The sequence below is a fragment of the Trichomycterus rosablanca genome, chromosome 6 (genome assembly GCF_030014385.1).
Source record: "Trichomycterus rosablanca isolate fTriRos1 chromosome 6, fTriRos1.hap1, whole genome shotgun sequence".
NCBI lineage: Eukaryota > Metazoa > Chordata > Actinopteri > Siluriformes > Trichomycteridae > Trichomycterus > Trichomycterus rosablanca.
The window spans coordinates 27,292,298-27,315,212 of NC_085993.1; the positions used below are offsets into that span (position 1 = coordinate 27,292,298).

General features: G+C 36.6%; 1 protein-coding gene across 2 annotated transcripts in view; it reads right to left on the minus strand.

Moving 5' to 3' along the window:
- Nucleotides 1-7,950: 7,950 nt before the first annotated feature.
- LOC134317001 (histone deacetylase 4-like) overlaps nucleotides 7,951-22,915 on the minus strand; it is a 76,052-nt gene continuing 61,087 nt past the window's right edge. For both annotated transcript variants that reach the window (XM_062997633.1, XM_062997632.1), the window contains exons 22-25: nucleotides 21,895-22,028; nucleotides 21,684-21,768; nucleotides 20,296-20,431; nucleotides 7,951-9,741 (exon numbers count right to left, since the gene is read on the minus strand). In XM_062997633.1, coding sequence (XP_062853703.1) covers nucleotides 9,702-9,741; nucleotides 20,296-20,431; nucleotides 21,684-21,768; nucleotides 21,895-22,028 — 395 coding nt within the window. In that variant the 3' untranslated portion in view covers nucleotides 7,951-9,701. The remainder of the gene's footprint in view (nucleotides 9,742-20,295; nucleotides 20,432-21,683; nucleotides 21,769-21,894; nucleotides 22,029-22,915) is intronic.

The following is a 22,915-nucleotide window of genomic DNA, read 5'->3' on the forward strand; positions in this document are numbered from 1 at the left end:
CTTAGGGTTATGCGAGACTGCTCTATCATGTAAAGCCATTTTATAAAGCTTCTAATAAACATTTTAGTGCTCATGAAGTTACTAGAACCAATTGGAAGTACTACTACCAATTGGTAGTACGTGTTAAACTGAGGGAAGACAATTTTCACATGCTTTAGCACTTCATAATTGCATTCTATGAGCGTGTAAAGCGTACAGCTTTGAGATTAAGCTGTTTTTTTTTTTTCCTGGAGCACTGCTTATGATTAGTGCCACATTGAAAGTAACTAAACACCACAGTATAGGTTGCAGTATAGTATAGAATTGCAAATGACATGACTAAATAACTTAAGTTCTGTGAGGTGTGCCATAAATTACAAAAAAACTTTTGCACAGATAAAATAAGCCTGTGATGTAAACAAATTTTTTTTTTTGAAACACTGCATTTTGTATCTATATGAATAACATTTTCTAAGCCAAGCTGCTAGCGCTGTTGCTAGGTGCTGTTGGATGTGTGGATTGTTGGATGTAGCTGTGTGTGGGTGTCCCTCTCTCACGCATTATGATTCAGTATCACTTCAGTTACAATATCTACTGTTAATCTAAAAAACCGTGATGGGCTAATTCAGACACACACACATGATTTTCTGATTATCCATATAATCTATATGGATAATTATTCAAACTCAACCGACACATAGTATATTACAAACGTAATCAATCTCAGCCTTGAACAAAGACAACCCTTTCGACACACACACACACGCACACGCACACGCACACGCACACGCACAGGTTATAAAGTCCTTTTGGTTTATAAGTCTAATCATACACTGAAAATATACAACCCAAAATCAGAAAAAGTTGGGATGGCATGAAAAAAGCAAATAATAAAAAAACACAAAGTTTATTACATTTACTTTGACTTTTATTTGATTGCAGACAGGATGAACCTGAGATATTTCATGTTTTATATGTTCAACTTCATTTCATTTATTAATAACCATCCATTCCTGCATTTCAGGTCTGCAACACATTCCCAAAAAAATTGGGACGGTAAAGCATTTACCACTTTGTAATGTTGCCATTCTTTTTCACCACACTTAAAAGAAGTTAATGGACCAAGGATACCAAGTGATTTAGTGTTTCAGTTTTTATTTTATCCCATTCTTCCTGCAAACACGTCTTAAGATGTGCAACAGTACGGGGTCGTTGTTGTCACATTTTTCCTTTCAGAATTCTCCATTGGGGACAGGTCAGAACTGCAGGCAGGTCAGTCCAGTACTATAACTGCTTAGCATAAAAAGTACAATACAAATTTTACATATTTCATTTTCACGCTACTTTCTAATTTCAGGTTTGGTGACTATCTGAAAACATTGGGCACAAGGCAGTAATATTTCCTACCAAATCCCTCGAACCTGTCTCTCAAACAGTAATCATATATGAGAATTAAAACCAGGTACTTTTTATATTATGACTCATAAAATGAGTGGACTGAAATGTTATTGACAGTTTAAAGTTGGAACTATTAGCTTTTTGCAAACTAACTCGTGTAGTTTGTCTATTGACCTGGTACACTAAACCATAAGCAGATTCTCTGCCTTACACTTATTTAGCAATTCTAAACACACTTTTTGCAAAACACCAAACAGTTACTTACAACAGACACATCATTCAAAACTGAAAATACTGTGATTCTTTTGGAAAACATTGCCATGAAAATACCACACATACCTACCAATTACCCAAAACCCAGTTCTCACAGTTAAAAAAACAATGAAGGCCAGTGATAGACAGAGAGGACAAGAAAGAGGACGAGCAACTATTACAGATGAGATCCGGGCCATGTGGTCAACCATGGGTTGAGTTTTTGGAAGACTGGGCAGAGGGTCCAGCCTAATCTGAGCTGCTACACTGTAGCAAGCATCATGTGGACATTTAATATGTTCTATATACTGTAACCACTGAACTCACAGAGCTGAATTGTGTATACCACTGTACATTTTATTTAATGCTGAAAAGCCATTTACATCATATTTCTGCAGAACTGCTAGACTACCCCTTACTGGAGGAAGACGGCTATTTACCCCTGAGCAGGAAGAGACCAAAGTAAACATGGTCAGAGCAAACAATAGCATACGTTTAAAAGAACTACATCAGCACATTACTGACAATGTCATGTTCGGCAACATTTAATCGGTAAGCTTATCGGCACTGGGTTGTCTTGTCTCCTAAAAAGACATCAAGTACAGGTATGTACAGTATTCCAGTGTCCTGCACAACACAATATTGACTATGACTATTTCACACTGTAATACCATACTTCAGAGAGTGATGGAGCTAGATGCTGCTGCAGTAAAACACAGTTTTCATTACATTGATGAGGGTGGCTTTAACCTTGCCAAAACAAGGCACAGGGGAAGAAAAATCATAGGACACTGTCATTGTCCCTGGGCAGCATGGTGGCAACATCACAATGTGTAGAGCCACTAGCCAAAGTGGTGTTCATAATCAAGATATTCTTTGTTCTTACAGCACTGCCCACATCATCACATTCCTCAACAAACTGCAGAACATACTTATTCCCTGTCACCAGGCGATTGGACCTGAGTAGTCCAGGTATGTTGTCGTCTGGGACAAAAAAAGTTTTCACCAGGCTGCTCAGGTACGCAGCTGGTTCACTGAACACCAGCAATCTGTTGTGCTTCACCTTCATACTCTCCTATTCTTAATCCTATTAAAGAGTTCTTTTTAGCATGGAGGTGAAAGGTGTATGATCACCAACCGCATCAGCGCATACCCCTTCTCCAGGCCATGAAGGAAGCCTGTGGTGACATTGATGAGGCAGCCTGCCAGGGGTGGATGCATGACTCCAGGCGGTACTTCCCCTGCTGTCTGGTCCAAAAGCACATCGCCTGTGAAATCCATAAGAACTTGGAGCTGGACCCAAATAAAAGACCTGATGCACCCAAATTTTTTTTCTCAGTTACAAGTCTATTTTTATATACAGCATGTGTTGCAGTACTTTTCATGCAAAACACAGTAAATAAAAATAAACCTTCCCACTGTAATTGTTTTACTTTAAGGTGTATATGTACTAAATATACATAAATAGCCTGTATATTTGTGAAAATACATGTACACCTGAAAACTATGACAGCGTTTTACAGGAGACTGCTGCATCCTGCACACTGAAAAAACACAAGTTAGTATCACATCAGTGTGTAGTTATGTAGCAAAAGCTGTTCATTTAAAATTTGCGTGTAGAATTTGGATGCAAAAAATACCAATTTGGCAAAGAGTTTAAAAGAGTTTTGGATGAAGTGGTTGCTTTTTCCAAAAGTGTGAGACATAGTTTCAAATACTGGGTCTTAGCGACAGCAAAACAGTATAATATTTAACTAATAGACCACTAGGTAACAGGCTGACATACCAACTGCAAGAAACATGTTAAAATGTCCACTAACCTCTCGTCATAGAAAGTATCTGGTTTTTAATTTGATCCAAACATCAGTAAATATAATCAGGAGGACGTTATTCTTCAAAACTTAAATTGTTGTATCATGCTGTCTACAGATGAGGGCAGCAGAGGTCCTTAGTGACACCTTTCTGAACGCTGCAATCGGAAATATTCAACCCTTTAAAGAAAGTAAATTTGCAAAGCTAGATTGACATTTTTATCAATTGAATAATGAAGCGAATTAACAGAGAAAATTAATTATGCATTTTTGATTAGCAGGATAATTTGTTAACACTGCCATGTGACATTTATTCAATTAAACTTTTTTCTTTAACATTGCTGACCTTGGGTGCTCATGTAGCGCAGCGGTAAAACACACTAGCCCACTGCTGCTGAGATCTCGGAATCTTGAGATCTGCTATTGGCCGACCAGGCACCTGTACAGACATGATTGGCTATGTCTGAGGGATGGTGGGATGAAGAGATTTCTCATTGCTGCTGCAATTACGGCCTCTGCTGGTTGGTTGATGGAGCATCCACAGAGTTGGGGAATAATAGTGATCAAAGCATGACTCTGCACTTGTGATACTGATCCCTCTGTGATCTCGCCATGTGCAAGTGAAAAGAAGTGGTTAGCTACTGCACGTGTCAGTGTGTTAGGTACGGCCCCCCTCAGTCAGGGTAGGGCTCTGCAGCAGTGGGGGAGATTGGCATGCATGAATACAATTTTTAAAATACATTCCTGATTTTAAAATGGGTCATAACATGATTAAACCCTTGAGAACTTAATAACAACCCCTAATTTACTTTAGCTACAGAGCTGTAACAAAAGCTGATAGAAGAGATCATTTCATTTTGTATGGGCATAAGAAGATTTTTAAAGGCATTGGAAGTAATGACCAGAGGTTCCAAACAACCATAAGATCTCTTAATAATTAGGAACTTGATAACCAGACCATGATGCAAGCTACTCTTGAATAGGAAGCACAGGAAGGGACAACTGGAATATGCCAGGAGGAAGTTGAATAAACCTGGAAAACTTCAACCATATTCTAGCACAAGAAAGGCTTATGATCAGAAGAATACTGTCCCCATGGTCAAGCATGGAGGTGGGTCAGTGATGATGTAGGAATGTTTTTCTGCTGCAGGAACTGGCAATCATGACCATGTGACTGTCAGCATGGATTCTCAGAAATAACAAGGCATTCTAAAGAATTTTATGCTTACTGTGATGAAACTGAACCTGGACCTTTCAGTAAAAAAATAATCCCAAACACACTTTTAAATCAACAACTAAATAGGTGGCGGAAGCTTGATAGACCAAAAAAGCTTATTGGAGGTTATTAAGGCTGGGGGCTGAATAATAGTGCACATGGATATTTGTTAAGGTAACTACTGTAGGTTTTTATTTAAACTCAAAATTATGTCAACTTATGTTATTAAACTTGCTTGTATGTAATAATAATAAATATATTGTTTTTGTTTACTGAGACTTGTTACATATTCATGTTTAATTCTCTACAGTTTACCATAATACCTTTTAAGGTAAGAAGGAATGAATATTTCCGATTGCACTGCATATAGCTGAGAATCTAACATAGAGCACCAACACCTCACACCTGGTCAAAAATGCCCAACAACATATTTACATTGATGTACAATGAATTTAGAAAGTATTTTAAAAGTATTTAAGTATCAACAAAAGCACGTCGCCTATGAAATCCATAAGAACTTGTAGCTGGACCCAAATAAAAGACCTGATGCACCCAAATTTTTTTTCTTAGTTACAAGTCTATTTTTTGTTTATACAGTATATACAGCATGTGTTGCAGTACTTTTCATGCAAAACACAGTAAATAAAAATAAACCTTCCCACTGTAATTGTTTTACTTTGAGGTGTATATGTACTAAATATACATAAATAGCCTGTATATTTGTGAAAATACATGTACACCTGAAAACTATGACAGCGTTTTACAGGACACTGCTGCATCCTGCACACTGAAAGAACACAAGTTAGTAGTGTTTTCCATTTATCACATCAGTGTGTAGTTGTTATGTAGCATAAGCTGTTCATTTAAAATTTGCGTGTAGAATTTGGATGCAAAAAATACCAATTTGGCAAAGAGTTTAAAAGAGTTTTGGATGAAGTGGTTGCTTTTTCCAAAAGTGTGAGACGTTTTGCATGTTGTGTGTGTGGCTTTGCCTGCTGTGTGTTAAATTTTGACAAAAGGAGACATAGTTTCAAATACTGGGTCTTAGCGACAGCAAAACAGTATAATATTTAACTAATAGACCACTAGGTAACAGGCTGACATACCAACTGCAAGAAACATGTTAAAATGTCCACTAACCTCTCGTCATAGAAAGTATCTGGTTTTTAATTTGATCCAAACATCAGTAAATATAATCAGGAGGACGTTATTCTTCAAAACTTAAATTGTTGCATCATGCTGTTCCAACATATTTGTGTTAGTGCAACACCCACTCTACTACCTAGCTAAAAAATGTAGTACAATAATATTAGTTTTATTAAATAAAAAAAACTGTTTTGTGTTGCATTTTGCTTTGTTTCTTTGTAAAAGGCATACAAATTGCTTTTTCAGATGCACAAAATAAATAAAACAAAATGGTTTATAAAAAAAATTGAGATTAAAATATTCTGTAAGTGCTTTTTATTAGTGGATAAGCAATTTTAAGCATACATAACCCATTACTGATTTATTTCTGTTCTGCTCTTCAGTTAAATTTATCTTTGAAAAATTCATGCTTAAAATGTTGTATTTTCTAATTAGTTTTTTATACACTGGTTTATTTTCCCTTAAGACTGTCATTTACAAAAAATATGTCCATGCATACATGTTTAATTTACAAAGCAAAATCACCATTTAATGATATGTATCTCACCAGTTACCTTTAACCATCCACATAATGAGTCAGGTAATATAGTGTTCTCTGCAATGGAGATTATACAGTAGACTATAGCATAGAGACATTAGTCACGATTAGAACAGGGAATACTCATTTAAAGGTGTTTTTCCTCTGAAACCATTTCATGTAACAGCTCCATCAGTCACAATTTATTTTTTTAAAAATTAAAAGTTTGCACCCCCTTGTATAAACATTCAAAAAAATTGAATTTAAATATGTAAAATTAGGTGTATTGATCATTTAAAAATCAATGACCGCATTAAATGCTTAATGAGTGGCATCACGTGATTAGCCTTGTCATTTAAACGTGCGGTAAGGAGCAGTTTTAAGCAGTTTGCTGAGAGCAAAAATGATATCAGGCAAACTCCTGCCTTCAAATTTGGCATACCAGTAGCAACCTTGAAGACCATAATCAAGAAATGGAAGAAATTTGGACACATTAAGATTCTACCAAATAGTGAAACTAAAACTGAAAACTCTTTAACAATTCAAAACACATAGCAGTGATTTAAAAAAATCCTTATGGGCAAATGGAGTAAATGTGGAACCACAGTCTATACAAGTCTTTACTGTCTGTAAGAAAAGCATGCAGGAAGCCACTGCTTTCCTCTCTAAACAAAAGGCAGCATGAATATGAAGTATGCTTGGTGTACGCTTAAAAGCATATTTACAAACCAGATACATTTTTGAACAATATTATGTGGTCTGATGAGACCAAAGTTAAATGTTTTGGTCATAATTTAACACAGTGGTGAGATGTGTGGTCTGTGTCTATGAGAAGAAAAATACACTATTCACACAGTAAAACATTGTGGTGGATCACTGATGCTTTGGGGTGTACAGTATGTCTGTGTCAGGGACTGGAGCTCTGCAGAAAGTGGAAGAAGGAAGGCCATTATCAACTAATTTTAGAGCAAAAAAAGTAAAGCTAAAAAAGAAGTGTAAAGGGATACTGCAACAAGACAATTAACCAAAGCAAAGTCAACTGAGATACGGTTTAAAAGGAAAAATGTAAAAGTTTTGCCACAGCCTCCCCAGTCTCCAGTAGTCTCTTAGTAAAAAAAGTCTGTAAATAGATTTCAAGGTAGCAGTTCATGACAGCCAGGCCATCAATTTGGTAAAACTAGAGCATACCAGCCAGAATGGCTGGCATACTACAAGAGTTGCTCAGCAGATACCCAAAGATGCTGGAGGACATTATATTACACAGTATTTCAATAAGGGGGGGGGTGTACAAACTTGAAACGAATAATATTTAATGTATGCCAATATTATTTTTATGTTATGTCTGATTTTTCATAATATTAAGTTCATTAAGTACATTAAGTAAGGGGATCCAAACTTTTGCACTTGACTGTATGTGTGTGTTTAGGCATACAATAATTAAATAAGCTGAAAGAATGAAAAGTGTTTGTATTGTTCACAGTTTAGTTGTGTCTACACAGGTGCATATGTGAGTATGCCTTCTAACTACAATACAAACATAGAAATTCCCCAGTATAAAATATACTCAGCAACGCTTTCTATATGTGAAAGTGCTCGTTCATGAATATTCTTTATGAAAATGTCCATTTGAATTATTTTTATAATATATTGTATTTTATATACAAATTTACTTTCAACATAACAAAGTGAATACAGTTACACATGACAAATGTACAAAATAGAAGAAGTCATAATCTGGTCAAAAGCCAAATGTTCATCACATGTACATGGTAGCAAATGTATACTGTACCCAAACAGCTAATTAAATATAAATCTACACAAACAATGGTAAAACACATAAAATGATGAATGGTACAAATGGAAAATATAAAAAATCAATAAAAAAGTAGTACAAAACAGGAATGATTTTAAATAACGGTAGAAAGTCTTAGTGGCAACAATGATGTAAACGACTAAAACGTTTGAATGTACAAAGCAAGAGAAATTTATAATGATATTAATGAGTTTACCTATTTAATTTTTGTTTTGGGAAGGGGGTAAACCTTTGACAGAAAGTCAAACTTAAGTGCAACTTGACAAAATACAACATCTTACATGCTGTAATAAACTAGTTACAATTTCATTATCATGCTTACTTTTCTCTTTTGATTGTCCTCATTTTTCTGTGGTTTTCTTACCATGTTAATACAATTGATTAAGAACATAATCCAATACGATTGCTTCTGGCCTTTCTCATTAAGGACGAAACATAAACCTAGTGCTTCTTTCTTTAATAACTTATTCACTTTCATCGATAAGTTTTTGTGACAGAACAGCAACAATTTGATGTAGTTGGTGTTTTAACAGTGGTGCAAACATGGTGCAAATCCATGCTTTGGTTAGATTTTCATTTCTTTTCACATTTAAATTAATCTTAAAAGCATTCTTATTTTAAACCTAAATTTTCTCTAATAGTGCCTTAGCTGCATCACCCTTTCTAGAAAAAGGGTCTCCAGCATTTCTTTCACAAAGCTACATGGAGTAACAATGGGCTACACTACAGACTTATGTCACGTGAGTTCTGCTGGTAGCTACTGTTTGAAGCATTTGTACAGCACATTGTTTAGGACAAGGAAAGGTTAAGGAAAAGTTATGTCCATACATTATCTTTCCACTTAACAGTCAAAACCACTATCCAAGTAATCATGCAGGAAAGTATTTTGTACTATTTGTAAGTTTCGTCAACCAAACCACCACCAATCCACTGTAACGGTGGATGAAGTCCCCTGCTTTGAAAAGGCAGACTTAAGGTGCAATTCCTTCTTAAATCATTGGCTGTCAATAAAGGCACACACTTGTGTGGTTAAACCACCTCTGAACTGTGGAGATGCTGATCAGACAGCAGCACCATCTTGTGGTAAAACTACTTCACACATCTGCAGTCTCTATGCTTTACACACAAAGTTTATAAAGCATGAGCTGCACAAAATGATCCACAATATTACGTAACAAGTAATTTCCAGTTTGCCTGAGAGGGGTGATTAGACCCTTTTCTATTTTCTTTTACCTCAGTTTAAATCCATAGTCCATCTGTATCGGTCTCTTAATATTTAACTACTGGCTGAAGATAATGGCCCAAAACACCAAGTGACAGGTCGGTAATGGTCACCATCCCAGACATTGCCAATAAACATCCTGAGTCTCTGCAACTGTGCTTTGCATGGGGCCACAGTGGTGCCAGCACTAACATTTCCTAGTTAGGCTTTTTGCCCTGATGCACCCTCCTCACTGCTGTCTGGGCTGCCAAACACTGCCCTCAGCCAGGTGACACAAATGGAAACACACAGAGACCCAGAGGACCTGTAAGTGTATGAATCAGATTTCAATACAATTCATTAGATGATCACAGTGGTGGCTCTTCTTCCATTGGCTCTTCATCTGTCCTAAGGGTAAAAGAGTAAGAACACAAATTAATGCCAAGACAGTATAGATAATCTTCCTATTCATTTAAGAAGGCAGGTATTCTAGTCAAAAATAATTAAAATGAAGTCACTAAAATAAGAAATAAATAGATTGATTCATTCATTTTCAAGTGACTGCCACTTATTGATTTTTTAATTCCTGTATAACATTATATTTAGCTTGTGACCACAGATTGACTGGTATACTAATGGTGTACAAAGCTACAAGTACATCATACCATTAGGCAGGGGTGTAAGCCTAGGAGCACTGATGTTGGGTTTAAACTGTTCTACAGTAGTCTTAAAAGTAAACTTGAAAGAAGAGTACATTAAGAATGTAGTGATAGTAAAAAAAAACAGTGCTGATGAATGTAACCGGTGAATATGCCCCAAAAGTGGGTTGTGAGAAATAAAAGAGGTCTGAAGTGAATTAGATAAAATGGTGATGATTGTACCCAAAAAGAAAAAGAGTTGGGATTGGAGCTGACTTCAGTGGGTATGTTGGTGAAGAAAACAGAGGTGATAAGAAGGTGTAGTTATGGTGTTAAGGACAGAAATAAGGAAGGGCAGATGGTGGTAGATTTTGCATACATGGCTGTAGTGAGCACACATTTTAAGAAAAAACACTGTGACATAAAAATGGTGGAAGGGGCACAAAGGTGGAAAGAAACTGTAGACCGTACGGTGGTAGCAGGGGAGAGTGTAGTTAGATAGAATTGGAAGGTGGTCTGAAGGATTTCTTTGGAGGTGAAGAGGAGAAAAGTGAATAAGGGCGGAACCAAGAATAAGATGGTGGAGATTAAAGGAAGTGGTTCAGAGAAAAGGTAAGACAGACACTGCATGGTGGTTAAACACTTGGGCAACAACTGCAAAAGTGGTAAGGAAATCAGCTAAGAAGGTACTTGATGTGACATACTGACAGAGGAAGAAAGAAAAAGAGACTTGGTGGTGAAATGAAGAGAGCAGGAATGTTTAAGAAAGAAAAGGATGATAAAAAAGAACTGGGATTTTGAAAGAAACAAAGAGAGTAGACAAGAGTACTAGAAGACGTGCTGTAAGTCAAAAAGAAAAGTGACAGAGGCTAAGGAAAATGTGTGGAAGAGTGGAAAGGATTCCTCCTACAGACTACAGAGTAGTTCTACTGGAACATTTCATTGATCATTTTGAGAAGCTGGACATTTTGTAAAGTGCAATAAAAACAATGATCTGTGATTTCTTATTTTGCTTGTATTTAAAAGTACAAAGAAAAGATTTTTTGTGTTTTCACTGGCAACATTCACTGGATTTTTCAGCTGCTCCACGGTCCATGATCATTATTGTCTAATTCTCCTCTTCATGATGCACCATACATTTTTAATAGGAGACAGATCTGTAATGTAGGCAGGAAAGTAAAACGCACACTCTGTCTACAAAATCACATGGTTGTAACATGTGCAGAATGAGGCCTGGTATTGTCTTGCTGAGAGAACCATGAACTGCTGGGGGATAAATGTTGCATATGACAGCATATGTCTCTCAAAAATCACAATATACACATTCATGTCAATAGTACTTTCAGATACATGCAGGTCAACCCTGCTGTTTGCACTAATACACCCAAATACCATGACAGTTGTTGGCTTTTTCACCTTTTCCTGCTAACAGTCTGTTGCCTTTTTGTTTTTGACATGGATAACTTAATGAACTCATTCGACCACAGCACGATTCAACTATTGGTCCAGGGAACTTGGCAGCGTTTTCGAATAGAATTGATGTATGGCTTCCTCCTGGCATATCATAGGTTCAGGTTGCATTTTGTAATGCAGAAGCGGACTGTGTAAACTATGGTTTTCCAAAGTACTACCAAGTCCATGTGGCTGTATTTATCACAGCAGCATGACGGCGTCTCATGCCATCATATGCAAAACAGTTGTTTTTGGCCTTGCCCTGTATGGACTAAGATTTCTTTGAATTCCCTGAATCTTTTTCCGATATTATACACAGTACATGGTAAAAGACTTTAATTTGGCTTTAAATGTTTTTTTCCCCAATAATTTTCACTAAGTGGTGAGCTATGACCTGCCTTTGCTTGCAAAGACTGAAACTTTGTAGGATTCTCCTTTTTTTTTTTTTTTTTTAACTCTATTTTTATTGGGTTTTAACAATGGATACAATAAGAGAAAAGCAAAACAGTAACAAAAAACAAAAAAAATACAGAGAAGGCAGATCTTAAACTGTCAGGGATTATTGTTGGGTTACATTTCCTTAAATGTCCTTATCATTGATATTTATAGTCCTTGAGGTTATAACAGGGATGGATCGTTGACATTACAGAAAGATATACAGTCCCAATTTTAAGTCAGACAGAGCATAGGCCTTTATACAGAGATAAATGATGTACAAATTATTATAAAGGAGTAAATAAATCAGCTCAGAGCAATGTATGATTTCCAGTTTCCCCAGTATTTTTCAAATCTTTTAGCAGCGTGTCTCAATGAAAACGTCATTCGTTCCATGACATAAATCTCCTGAACTATTTCAACCCATTCTGAAATTGTCGGGGAATCTTTGCTTAGCCATTTCCTAGTTATGGCTTTTTTGCTACCTGCTAATAATATTTGTACCAGGTATCTATCCTGTTGTCTCAATTCAGCAGGCACATTTCCCAGGTAAATGACACTGAAATTAAAATCTAATTCAAAATTGATTATTAATCTTATCTCCTTTACCACATTTTCCCAATAAGTAGAAATGTTTGGGCATTCCCAGAAGATATGAAAATGATTAGCTGACCTATTACCACACATTCTCCAGCACTGTCCATATATGGGGTTCTTACTTTGTAGTTTTTTAATTTTGCAGGTTATAAAGAACCTTAAAATATTTTTCCAAGTAAATTCCCTCCAAAGACCTGAGCTAGAGGTAGAGGACAGTGTTTTGCATATATTTAACCAGTCATCCTCAGTTAACTTTATATTAGCCTCTTTCTCCCATTTTGATTTAACATACATTGTGGAAATACCCTTTTCTAACTGTAGAGATGAATATATCCTAGAGATCAATCCTCGATTAGTGCTCCCTTTATATGAGTCAGTAAATATCTTAATTAAAGTCATTCCCCTTTCTCCCACCGTTTTAATGTTTTTATCAAAATAATATCTAAGTTGAAGATATCTAAAAAAAATCTTGTTTTTCCAAGTTGTATTTTTTTGTAAGTTGTTGGTAACTATCTATACCCCTTTTGAAAGATATTGTACAGTATGAAGTAATACCCTCATTTATCCAATGCTTGAATCTACTGTCCATTTTAGCTGGTGTAAATTCTGAATCAAACGCTACCCAGCGTAAAGTTCGTGCATTTCTTTCAAATTCTGGGTCTTTGATTTCTTTGTACCAAATACTTAAGGGGACTGCAATCCATATATTCATTTTATCCAAATGTTTTTTTATTAGATTTGTGTCACCTAATACAGATGGTAGGGGGAGGATTCTCCTTTTTTACACAATCATAATACCCTTACCTGTTATTTCCAAACAGTGCAACATGAATATGTGAAAAAACTTTTATTTTGCCCTTGTACCAACTTTGTGAGAAAAAAACTCGAAATAAATTCTAAATAAATTAATCTGATGTTACACAGTTACATTACACTAAAAGGGATGCCTGTTTTTTGTTTCCTGGAAAGTATCTTGTTAGAGCAGCAAAACAAAGCGCAGGTAACAAGAAGTATACTCATAACAACCAGAAATAATTTGTAAATAATGAAAAAACTAAATATACAGGGGATTCTGAAAGACTTTTTGCACAATTTATTGTAACTAATAAACCAAAAAATTTATTTTAAAAAATTGAAATATCTTATCAAAACTTTGTAGCATCTCATAGTTGTGACGAAATACAGTTCAAGCACTTGATGGTTAAGGGCTGTTTTAGGGGCCTAAAAGTGACAACACTTAAGGACCTAATGACACTGTCCACACGTCTTTACAAGCTGGGCTTTGGCTGGGCCACTTAGACATTCAGAGACTTGCCCCGGAGCCACTCCAGTGTTGGTTCAGCTGTATGCTTCAGGTCAATGTTGTGCTAAAAGGTAAACTGTTGCCTCAGAGACTGTGTCTGAGACTGTTGTCTGAGACTGTGTGTACTCTGGAAAACGTTTTTTCTAAGCATGTTCCTATATTTGGTTGCAGTCATCTGTCTTTCAGTTCATACCAGTGTCCCTGTCCTACTCGCTTTGAAGTAATCCTATAACATAAAGCTGTCACCACCATGTTTACCTGTAGAGATGGTATTAGCCAGGTGATGTGTAGTGCATGTTTTTGGCCAGACTATAGTGTTTGCTGTTCTGCACAAAGAGTTAATTTTATCTAATTAAAACTGAAAATCCTTATCCTTATGTTGCCTCATGAATCGTTTACATGCCTTTAATATAGATTTTACTCAACAGTGGCTTCTGTCTTGCCATTTGGCCATAAAAGCCTGATTTATGAGTAGCTGCAGAGATGATTGTCCGTTCAACAGGCTCTCTCATACCTCCTTGCTTGGATCCATGCCTTGCCACATTTTGAACATGGAGATCCACAGACAGCTCCTTGAAATTCAAAGCTTGTTTTTTGTCCCAACAATTAGGGCTGCAATGATTAGTCGACGTAATCGATAACGTGGACTATAAAAATTTGTCGACGTGGAATTTCATTGTCGACTAGTCGTTATTGATGCAATGCACTAAAGGGACTGCAGGGGGCGCAGCATCGCTTCCATGGCGCAGCGGGGAGTTTATGAAGACAGAGAGGTAAAGATAAAGAGACTGAAACTTTCTAAAGTATTTCAGCCAAAATAACCCAAAGAAACGAGCTGGACGCAGACACTACAGAGCAGAGTTATGGTTTCACGCCAGCACTACGGTGAAACGCCTTGCAGCTGTGATGAGCAGCGTTATTACGGTAAGTTTTTACACCGCTTTGTGCTTTAACCAACGTAGTTAATGTTTGTTAATGCTAGAGTACTTGTCGGAAAACTATCTAAGAGATCGCTATTTTTCAGGTTTGTTTGCTAGCTAACTCATTAAGTGCAATAGTTAATCAGTCATTTATATGAGTAACGTTATATAACTTAACATTATAGCCAAACGTTAACCTGTCTCGTCTTCCATATTTTTTTCTCTCGTTTATGAGAGCATTCATTCTAAATAATAAGCCTCCTCCACTTAATGATAGCTAGTTAGCTCAGCAGATAATTCAGTTAAGATATTTAACCTGTTATGGTTTAGTTGGCATAGCCCAGGGGTCGGCAACCCGCGGCTCCGGAGCCGCATGAGCTCATTCATCCTTATACTGCGGCTCCGCGTGGCTTGGGAAAATAAATTATAAGTACAGTCGAACTTCGGATCCACATATGTATGTGAGCAGCTATTCTCCACCATGAACAATGTTAAAAACAAACACCGCTCACGCCTCACAGACGGCAGCTTACAGTCCTGCGTAAAGATGAAAGTGACTTCGTACAGCCCCGATTTGCAGACGCTGTGCGCAGAGGTTCAGGTCAAGGCTCCGCTACACGCTCCGAAAGCCCAAAGGCGATATAAGGATGACTGCTCACGGCATTTTTTGTTTGCTACATGGATATTTAAAGTTCAGCTTTTTAATTCATTTGAAAGAGACCTTCAACTCGGCGTGTTTTTTTATTATTATTTTTTTAAGAGTTCAGAATGTGTTCATTAAATAAATAAAACAAAATTTTCACTGTAGCACTTCATGGATTTCATAAGCAACACACTATACAGTGGTACCTCGGTATACGTCCTTAATCCGTTCCAGATCCTTGGACTTATACCAAACAGGACGTATACCAAACGAAAATCCTATTGTTATTGGCATATTATAAGTTGATGGGGTTGTATAAAATAATTTATAAAACGGATAGTTCCGGTGTTACGGAGAATTCAGTTCCCCCTGTTTCCCCTTTAACGCGCATGTGCAAAAATCATGACTTTTTTTCAGTCGCTTCGTTGAGCATCGGTTTATTTGGAATATGTATTTATAGCGGTATGTTCTTTTTAAATTTCATGTTGTATGTTAGGTAGTTTGTGATTAAATACATACTTTAAAGTACTGAGTGAACTACTGTCAGAGGTTTTATTGCTCCACCGCAAGTCAGAGGTTTTCACACTGCTGTCTTCAGCCTTGCTGTCAAACAACTAGAATTAACGTGTCAGATTTATTTGTAAATAAATCCTAATACAGGACATGCTCTTATTCACACACTAGTTTGTTTCTTCTCGTTTTGTGGCACAAGATAAAGTTTTGGTGCAGATACAAATAAACTATATCGTACAGGACAATAAGCAGTCGGTGTTATTATTTAAGGTTACTCATCTCAGCTGCACCACCATTTACTTTCAAAAATAGTTTCATTCATGGTGATCTCTCGTTCATTTAAACTTCACAAACTGCATCCATGTGATTTTAAAATTAACAAATAGTATGTAGAACAAGTTTAACCTATAGACCAGTCCATTACACTAACAACACAGGGGGGAACACATTTACCTGGAGAATATGGTTCCCCACATGTATATCACTGTGTGTGTAATTATAAAACACTACAGTGATGCTGGTGATGTATTTACCTGTTGTCATTATGTAGAACAAGTTTAAACTATAGATCAGTCCATTACACTAACAACACAGTGGAGAACAGATTTATCTGGAGGCCTGGGGAATATGGTTCCCCACATGTATATCACTGTGTGTGTAATTATAAAACACTAGAGTGATGCTGGTGATGTATTTACCTATTGTCATTATGTAGAACAAGTTTAAACTATAGACCAGTCCATTACACTAACAACACAGTGGGGAACAGATTTACCTGGAGACCTGGGGAAAATGGTTCCCCACATGTATATCACTGTGTGTGTAATTATAAAACACTACAGTGATGCTGGTGATGTATTTACCTGTTGTCATTATGTAGAACAAGTTTAACCTATAGATCAGTCCATTACACTAACAACACAGGGGGGAACAGATTTACCTGGAGGCCTGGGGAATATGGTTCCCCACATGTATATTACTGTGTGATGAATCTTTTTTTTTTTTTTATTGCAAACTGCACACACACATTTTAAGAACAAAATATCTGTATTAGAAATTAGTGTTAAAAAAAATTATGCATATATTACAATTATGCAAATATATAATAAAGAGGCCAACACATGACTGGTGGTACCATCTGTCACATCCATCACCGGCAATCTCAATGATCACACAGTCCTTCAATTGATCAATAAAAAGTCACACAATAGTTTTATGGTTACATTAGACTTCTCAATTACAAGTGTAGCTATAATAGATAGATCACTTTATTAATCCCAGAGGGAAAGTCAAGGACATATATAATAGCATGGTGCAATGAAAAAGCCAATAAAATTAAGGCATTATTACTATTTCTTTGGTACCACCAGTCATGTGTTGGCAACCCACCAGTAGAGGAAGATCTTCATTGTCCGGCATGTACTGAAGATTAGACCAAGGTTAACTGGGACGTTATTTCTAAAAAGTTTGCTTGTTGCTGTATTTTATTTTATGTTGCTCTTTTAGTTTATTTAAAAAGTAGATAGTAAATTAATCATTCATTTCTGTTTAGTAACTGCTTTATCCTGGTCATGGCCGTGGAGGATCCAGAACTGTTCCTGGGGAAACTGGACGTATGGCAGGAGTGCACTATGGATGTGATGCTAGTCAATCTCAGGGCACCATCCCCAAATAAATTTGCACATGTCAGATTTTATTTTATTTAGTTTAAAAAATATATATTTTTATTAAGCTATAAATATGTTAGTTTTTCAAGTATTTAAGTTTTACTTTGCATTGAGGTGGATTTCTTTATTATATATTTGCATAATTGTAATATATGCATAATTTAGTTTAACACTAATTTCTAATACAGATATTTTGTTCTTAAAATGTGTGTGTGCCTGTAGTTTGCAATAAAAAAAAAAAAAGAATCATCACACAGTAATATACATGTGGGGAACCATATATCCAGGTAAATGTGTTCCCCCCTGTGTTGTTAGTGTAATGGACTGATCTAAAGGTTAAACTTGTTCTACATAATGACAACAGGTAAATACATCACCAGCATCACTGTAGTGTTTTATAATTACACACACAGTGATATACATGTGGGGAACCATATTCCACAGGCCTCCAGGTAAATCTGTTCCCCACTGTGTTGTTAGTGTAATGGACTGGTCTATAGGTTAAACTTGTTCTACATAATGACAACAGTTAAATACATCACCAGCATCACTGTAGTGTTTTATAATTACACACACAGTGATATACATGTGGGGAACCATATTCCCCAGGTCTCCAGGTAAATGTGTTCCCCCCTGTGTTGTTAGTGTAATGGACTGGTCTATAGGTTAAACTTGTTCTACATACTGTTTGTTAATTTTAAAATCACATGGATGCAGTTTGTGAAGTTTAAATGAACAAGAGAGATCACCATGAATGAAACTATTTTTGAAAGTAAATGGTAGTGCAGCTGAGATGAGTAACCTTAAATAATAACACAGACTACTTATTGTCCTGTACGATATAGTTTATTTGTATCTGCACCAAAACTTTATCTTGTGCCACAAAACGAGAAGAAACAAACTAGTGTGTGAATAAGAGCATGTCCTGTATTAGGATTTATTTACAAATAAATCTGACACGTTAATTCTAGTTGTTTGACAGCAAGGCTGAAGACAGCAGTGTGAAAACCTCTGACTTGCGGTGGAGCAATAAAACCTCTGACAGTAGTTCACTCAGTACTTTAAAGTATGTATTTAATCACAAACTACCTAACATACAACATGAAATTTAAAAAGAACATACCGCTATAAATACATATTCCAAATAAACCGATGCTCAACGAAGCGACTGAAAAAAAGTCATGATTTTTGCACATGCATAAAGGGGAAACAGGGGGAACTGAATTCTCTGTAACACCGGTCCTAAAATCTGATTGGCTGAGCTGCGTATAAAGCCGTTGTAAAATCCCCGATACACACGCACCTGTCACCACCTCACATCATTCCATATTAATACGTCACTCAAAAGACAAAGTGCAAACTTGGTTGAACACTATTTTAAGTCATGTACTAATACATGGAAATGCCCAGATTAATATAAACAGTAATCCTAATCATTAAGCGGGCGTTTCGTCCAAGAAATAGTGTAATAGTTTGTGAATGTTATGTTCGCCCTCATGTTGCCTAGCAACACGGCACGCCGTTAACGGGACTACAGTACCTGAAAATTCACAGAGAGTTATAGCGCGTTATAGCTATAGATTATAGCGCGGGTTGTTCACTGAATGGTAAATTTTTCACGTCCAAACAGGACGTATACCAAGTTGGACTTATTCCAAAGCAGACGTATACCGAGGTTCCACTGTACTTGTTTATACAAAGCGTAAAGGTAAAAAAAACAATATATACAGCGTTATCTTCATTTTAGATGTCAAAAAGTATTCGCGGCTCCCAGTGTTTTCTTTTCCGTGGAAACCGGGTCCAAATGGCTCTTTGGGTGTTAAAGGTTGCCGACCCCTGGCATAGCCAGTACACTATTTGTAATAAACTATTATACATAGACTTCAGTTTGTAATAATTAATACAGCTTTCTCTTTTGTGCTTTCTATTAATAGCACTAAGCAATGGAGTGTGGATGAGAAGAGAAGAGGTTCATGCACCCCTCAGATGGCTGAGGTCTTCACAGACAGCATTCACATGTTTCTCAACCACATGTTATATATGTTTTTGACTTCCAGAGTGATAAAATCTGAAACATAACAGTTTCTAATGCTGTCCAAAGCTTTCTTATTTCATTGAATTTTTTTTATTGTGATTGTGTATTAATGTTTCAAATATATTTAATTAAACTATCAAGCTTAAGTGTAATACTCATGTTTCATGGGTCATTATTTTAATTTGATATTGGAACGTAAATAACATAACAGGGTTTTATGTTAAGGCAGAAAATGGAGGGTATGACATAAATAATCGCTGACTAGTCGACTAATCGAAAAAATTATCGTCAGATTAGTCGACTACTAAAATAATCGTTAGTTGCAGCCCTACCAACAATGCAGTGTAAATTGTGTGCCTGTACAGATCTACTGTAGGTGTCCATTTATTTCAACTTGCAACAGGTGGACTCCAATTGAGTTCTCGACACATCTCAAGGATAATGAAAACAAATATCTGATATTGTACCAGACCACAGTTTTAAGTGCCTCAGCAAAGGTATAAATAGATTTTAAAAAATAGATTTAAAAAAATAGATTTTAGTTTTTGTTTTTAATAAACATGTCGAAAAACTCTAGAAAATATATTTCTACTTCATTAAAGGTAACTAAGTGTCAAATAATGTGTACCACTGGCCCTTATATTTATTCAAAAATGAAATTCACAACACAAACTGTGCAAAAAGTCAAGGGATCTAAATATATATTGGACCTACTGTATTTCAGACTGCAGTTTAGTATGAAGATTTGTATTGATGTACCTTTTCTCCATAGTGGCTACCGACAGAGAGGCCATGGCACTGACGGTCTCATTTTCATCTGAGTCACAATGCTGAGCTTCCAGAAGAGAAAAGCCTACTGTGGACATGAAGTGCTGAACCGACCTCCAGTACTTAGCTTCACACACACACACACACACAAACACACAAACCAAGAGAGAGATATGTTAGTTCATTAAAGTCATTAAGTCAAAAAGTCATTAAACACAAAGTCAGTCATTAACTGAAACAGTAAGAGCTGTGTAGAAGGCTTTAAACTAGGTGAGGAACAGTCAAACTCTGCTTCAAAGGTAAGATTGTGGAAGATGTCACAGGTCATCCACCATATCAAGAGCACAGAACAGCAACAAGACACAAGGTAGTTATACTGCATAAGCAAGGTCTCTCCCAGGCAACTAGGGTTTCAAGATGTGCTGTTCAAGCTCTTTTGAAAAAGCACAAATAAACGGCAACATAGAGGACAGTGGATGCAGTGGCTGGTCAAGGAAACTTAGTGCAGAAGATGAAAGACACTTAAAATATGTTTACCTCCCTTTGAAACTGGAAGATGTCCAGCAGTGCCATCAGGCCAAAATTTGCCTGATTGGTTTTATATATACAAAACCAGTGGGACCCAAGTACATCCATCTACTGTTCTGAGAAGTCTGGCCAAAAGTTGTGTTCATGGAAGAATTGCAGCCAAAAAGCCACATTTTCATTGTGTAAACAATTGTGAACTGGGGTGCAGACAAATGGCAGCAGGTGCTCTGGAGTGATGAAATATTTGGCTGTAACAGAAGGCAGTTTCGGCTTGAGAGCGGTACAATAATGAGTGTCTGAAGGCAAAAATGAAGAGTGGTGGCGGTTCCTTGCAAGTTTGGGGCTGCATTTCAGCAAATTAAGTTAAATATTTGATCAGGAATAATCGTGTGCTCAATGCTGAGAAACACAGGCAGATACTGCAGCAGGACAACAACCCCAAACATACAGCCAATGTCATTAAGAACTATCTTCAGCATAAAGAAGAACAAGGAGTCCTGGAAGTGATATGGCCCCCAAAGTGCCTTGATGTCAAAATCATCGAGTCTGTGTGGTATTACATGAAGAGACAGAAGAATCTGAGCAAGCCTACGTTCACAGAAAAAAGTATCTATCTATCTATCCATCCATCCATCCATTTATCCATCCATCCATCCATCCACAAGATGTTTGGAACAACCTTCCTGCTGAGTTTCTTCAAAAACTGTTTGACAGTGAACGTCGAATAATTGCTGCTGTGAAAGCATGAACTTGTTAATTAATAAAAAAAAGTCTATTAACACTTCTATTTTTAAAAGCATAAATATATATAATCACATAAGAGGTAAATATGCAAAGCAGAAAACACTTACATTGGGTTTCAAGAACTTTTCCTAAAGAGCTCACAGCATTTGCACAGGGTCTCTGTTTCAGGAGCTTTTGTGAAAGTGGGTCCAACTTTAACAGACAGAGATTATATCACACACTTACATGAGGTACTACAAAAATTGCAAGTAACATATTCCAGTAGAATCTTCACAGCAACAGCATAGAAAAAGCCAAGCATTAGTCTTTTGCTTTTACCTCTTTCTCTAGTAGAGAAGATACACAGGCCTCTGAGGCATCACATATGGCTTTGAGGTCATGACCTCCTTCCAATGCCAGCACTACACGACCTCCGGCCAGCCCCATCAGTTGTTTCGTTAGGTAACCAAAACCTGCAGCACAAAACAGGATTATGAGCAGTACACCATTTACACATTTAGTATTTTTTATCTATACATAAGGATGTCATACAATTTGTACAGCAATGTAACTCTTTTTAAAATGCACTTTATTAACTGTAGTATTACAGTTTTTCACCATTTTATACACACAAAAATTAAACGATGCCAGTAATTAAAAGGTTGCCAGTTCAAGGCCTGCCACTGCCAGGTTGCTACTGTTGGGCCCCTGTGCAAGGCCCTTAACCCTCAATTGCTCTAATTCTATTCAGTCATAATTGTCATAATTAAAGTCGCTTTGGATGGAAGTGTCTGCTAAATGCTGCAAATGTAAATGTCAATGATAATGTATTACCAGATCGCTAAACTTTAAAGCACAATTCCATTTGTTTTCATGCAAATATAATTCTGAATCACAGATTTTTAAATCTCTGAACACAAATTGCATCATTTTACAGTAAGTGGAGTCCTAGCAGGCCACAGAGGCCATCAAGAAGAAGAAGAAAGAACGCAAAGGCAAGCCTATATTTCCAATGACATTTGTGCAACTTTGGTGGACAATTGTGGCCTAACCATGACTGAAGCTGGGCAGCAATTCTAGCTGAATTTAAGCCATTTTACAGTAGCCTCAGTTATTCAGGCGTTTAGAGAAGAGAATGGGTAAGTTACCACTTAAGTAGTCTTACAGTATTCACTATAGTAGTTACAATATACTGTAACTTTATGGTTTCTATAGATATTTACAGTGCTCACAGAAATGTACCCTAGAGTTTAATGTTTTGTCTTACATTGACGTATTTGTACAGTAAAATGTGTATATACTTTTTACAGAATAGAAAAACAACCAGCAAAAGGTGGCAGATGCTGGAATTTCACAGACA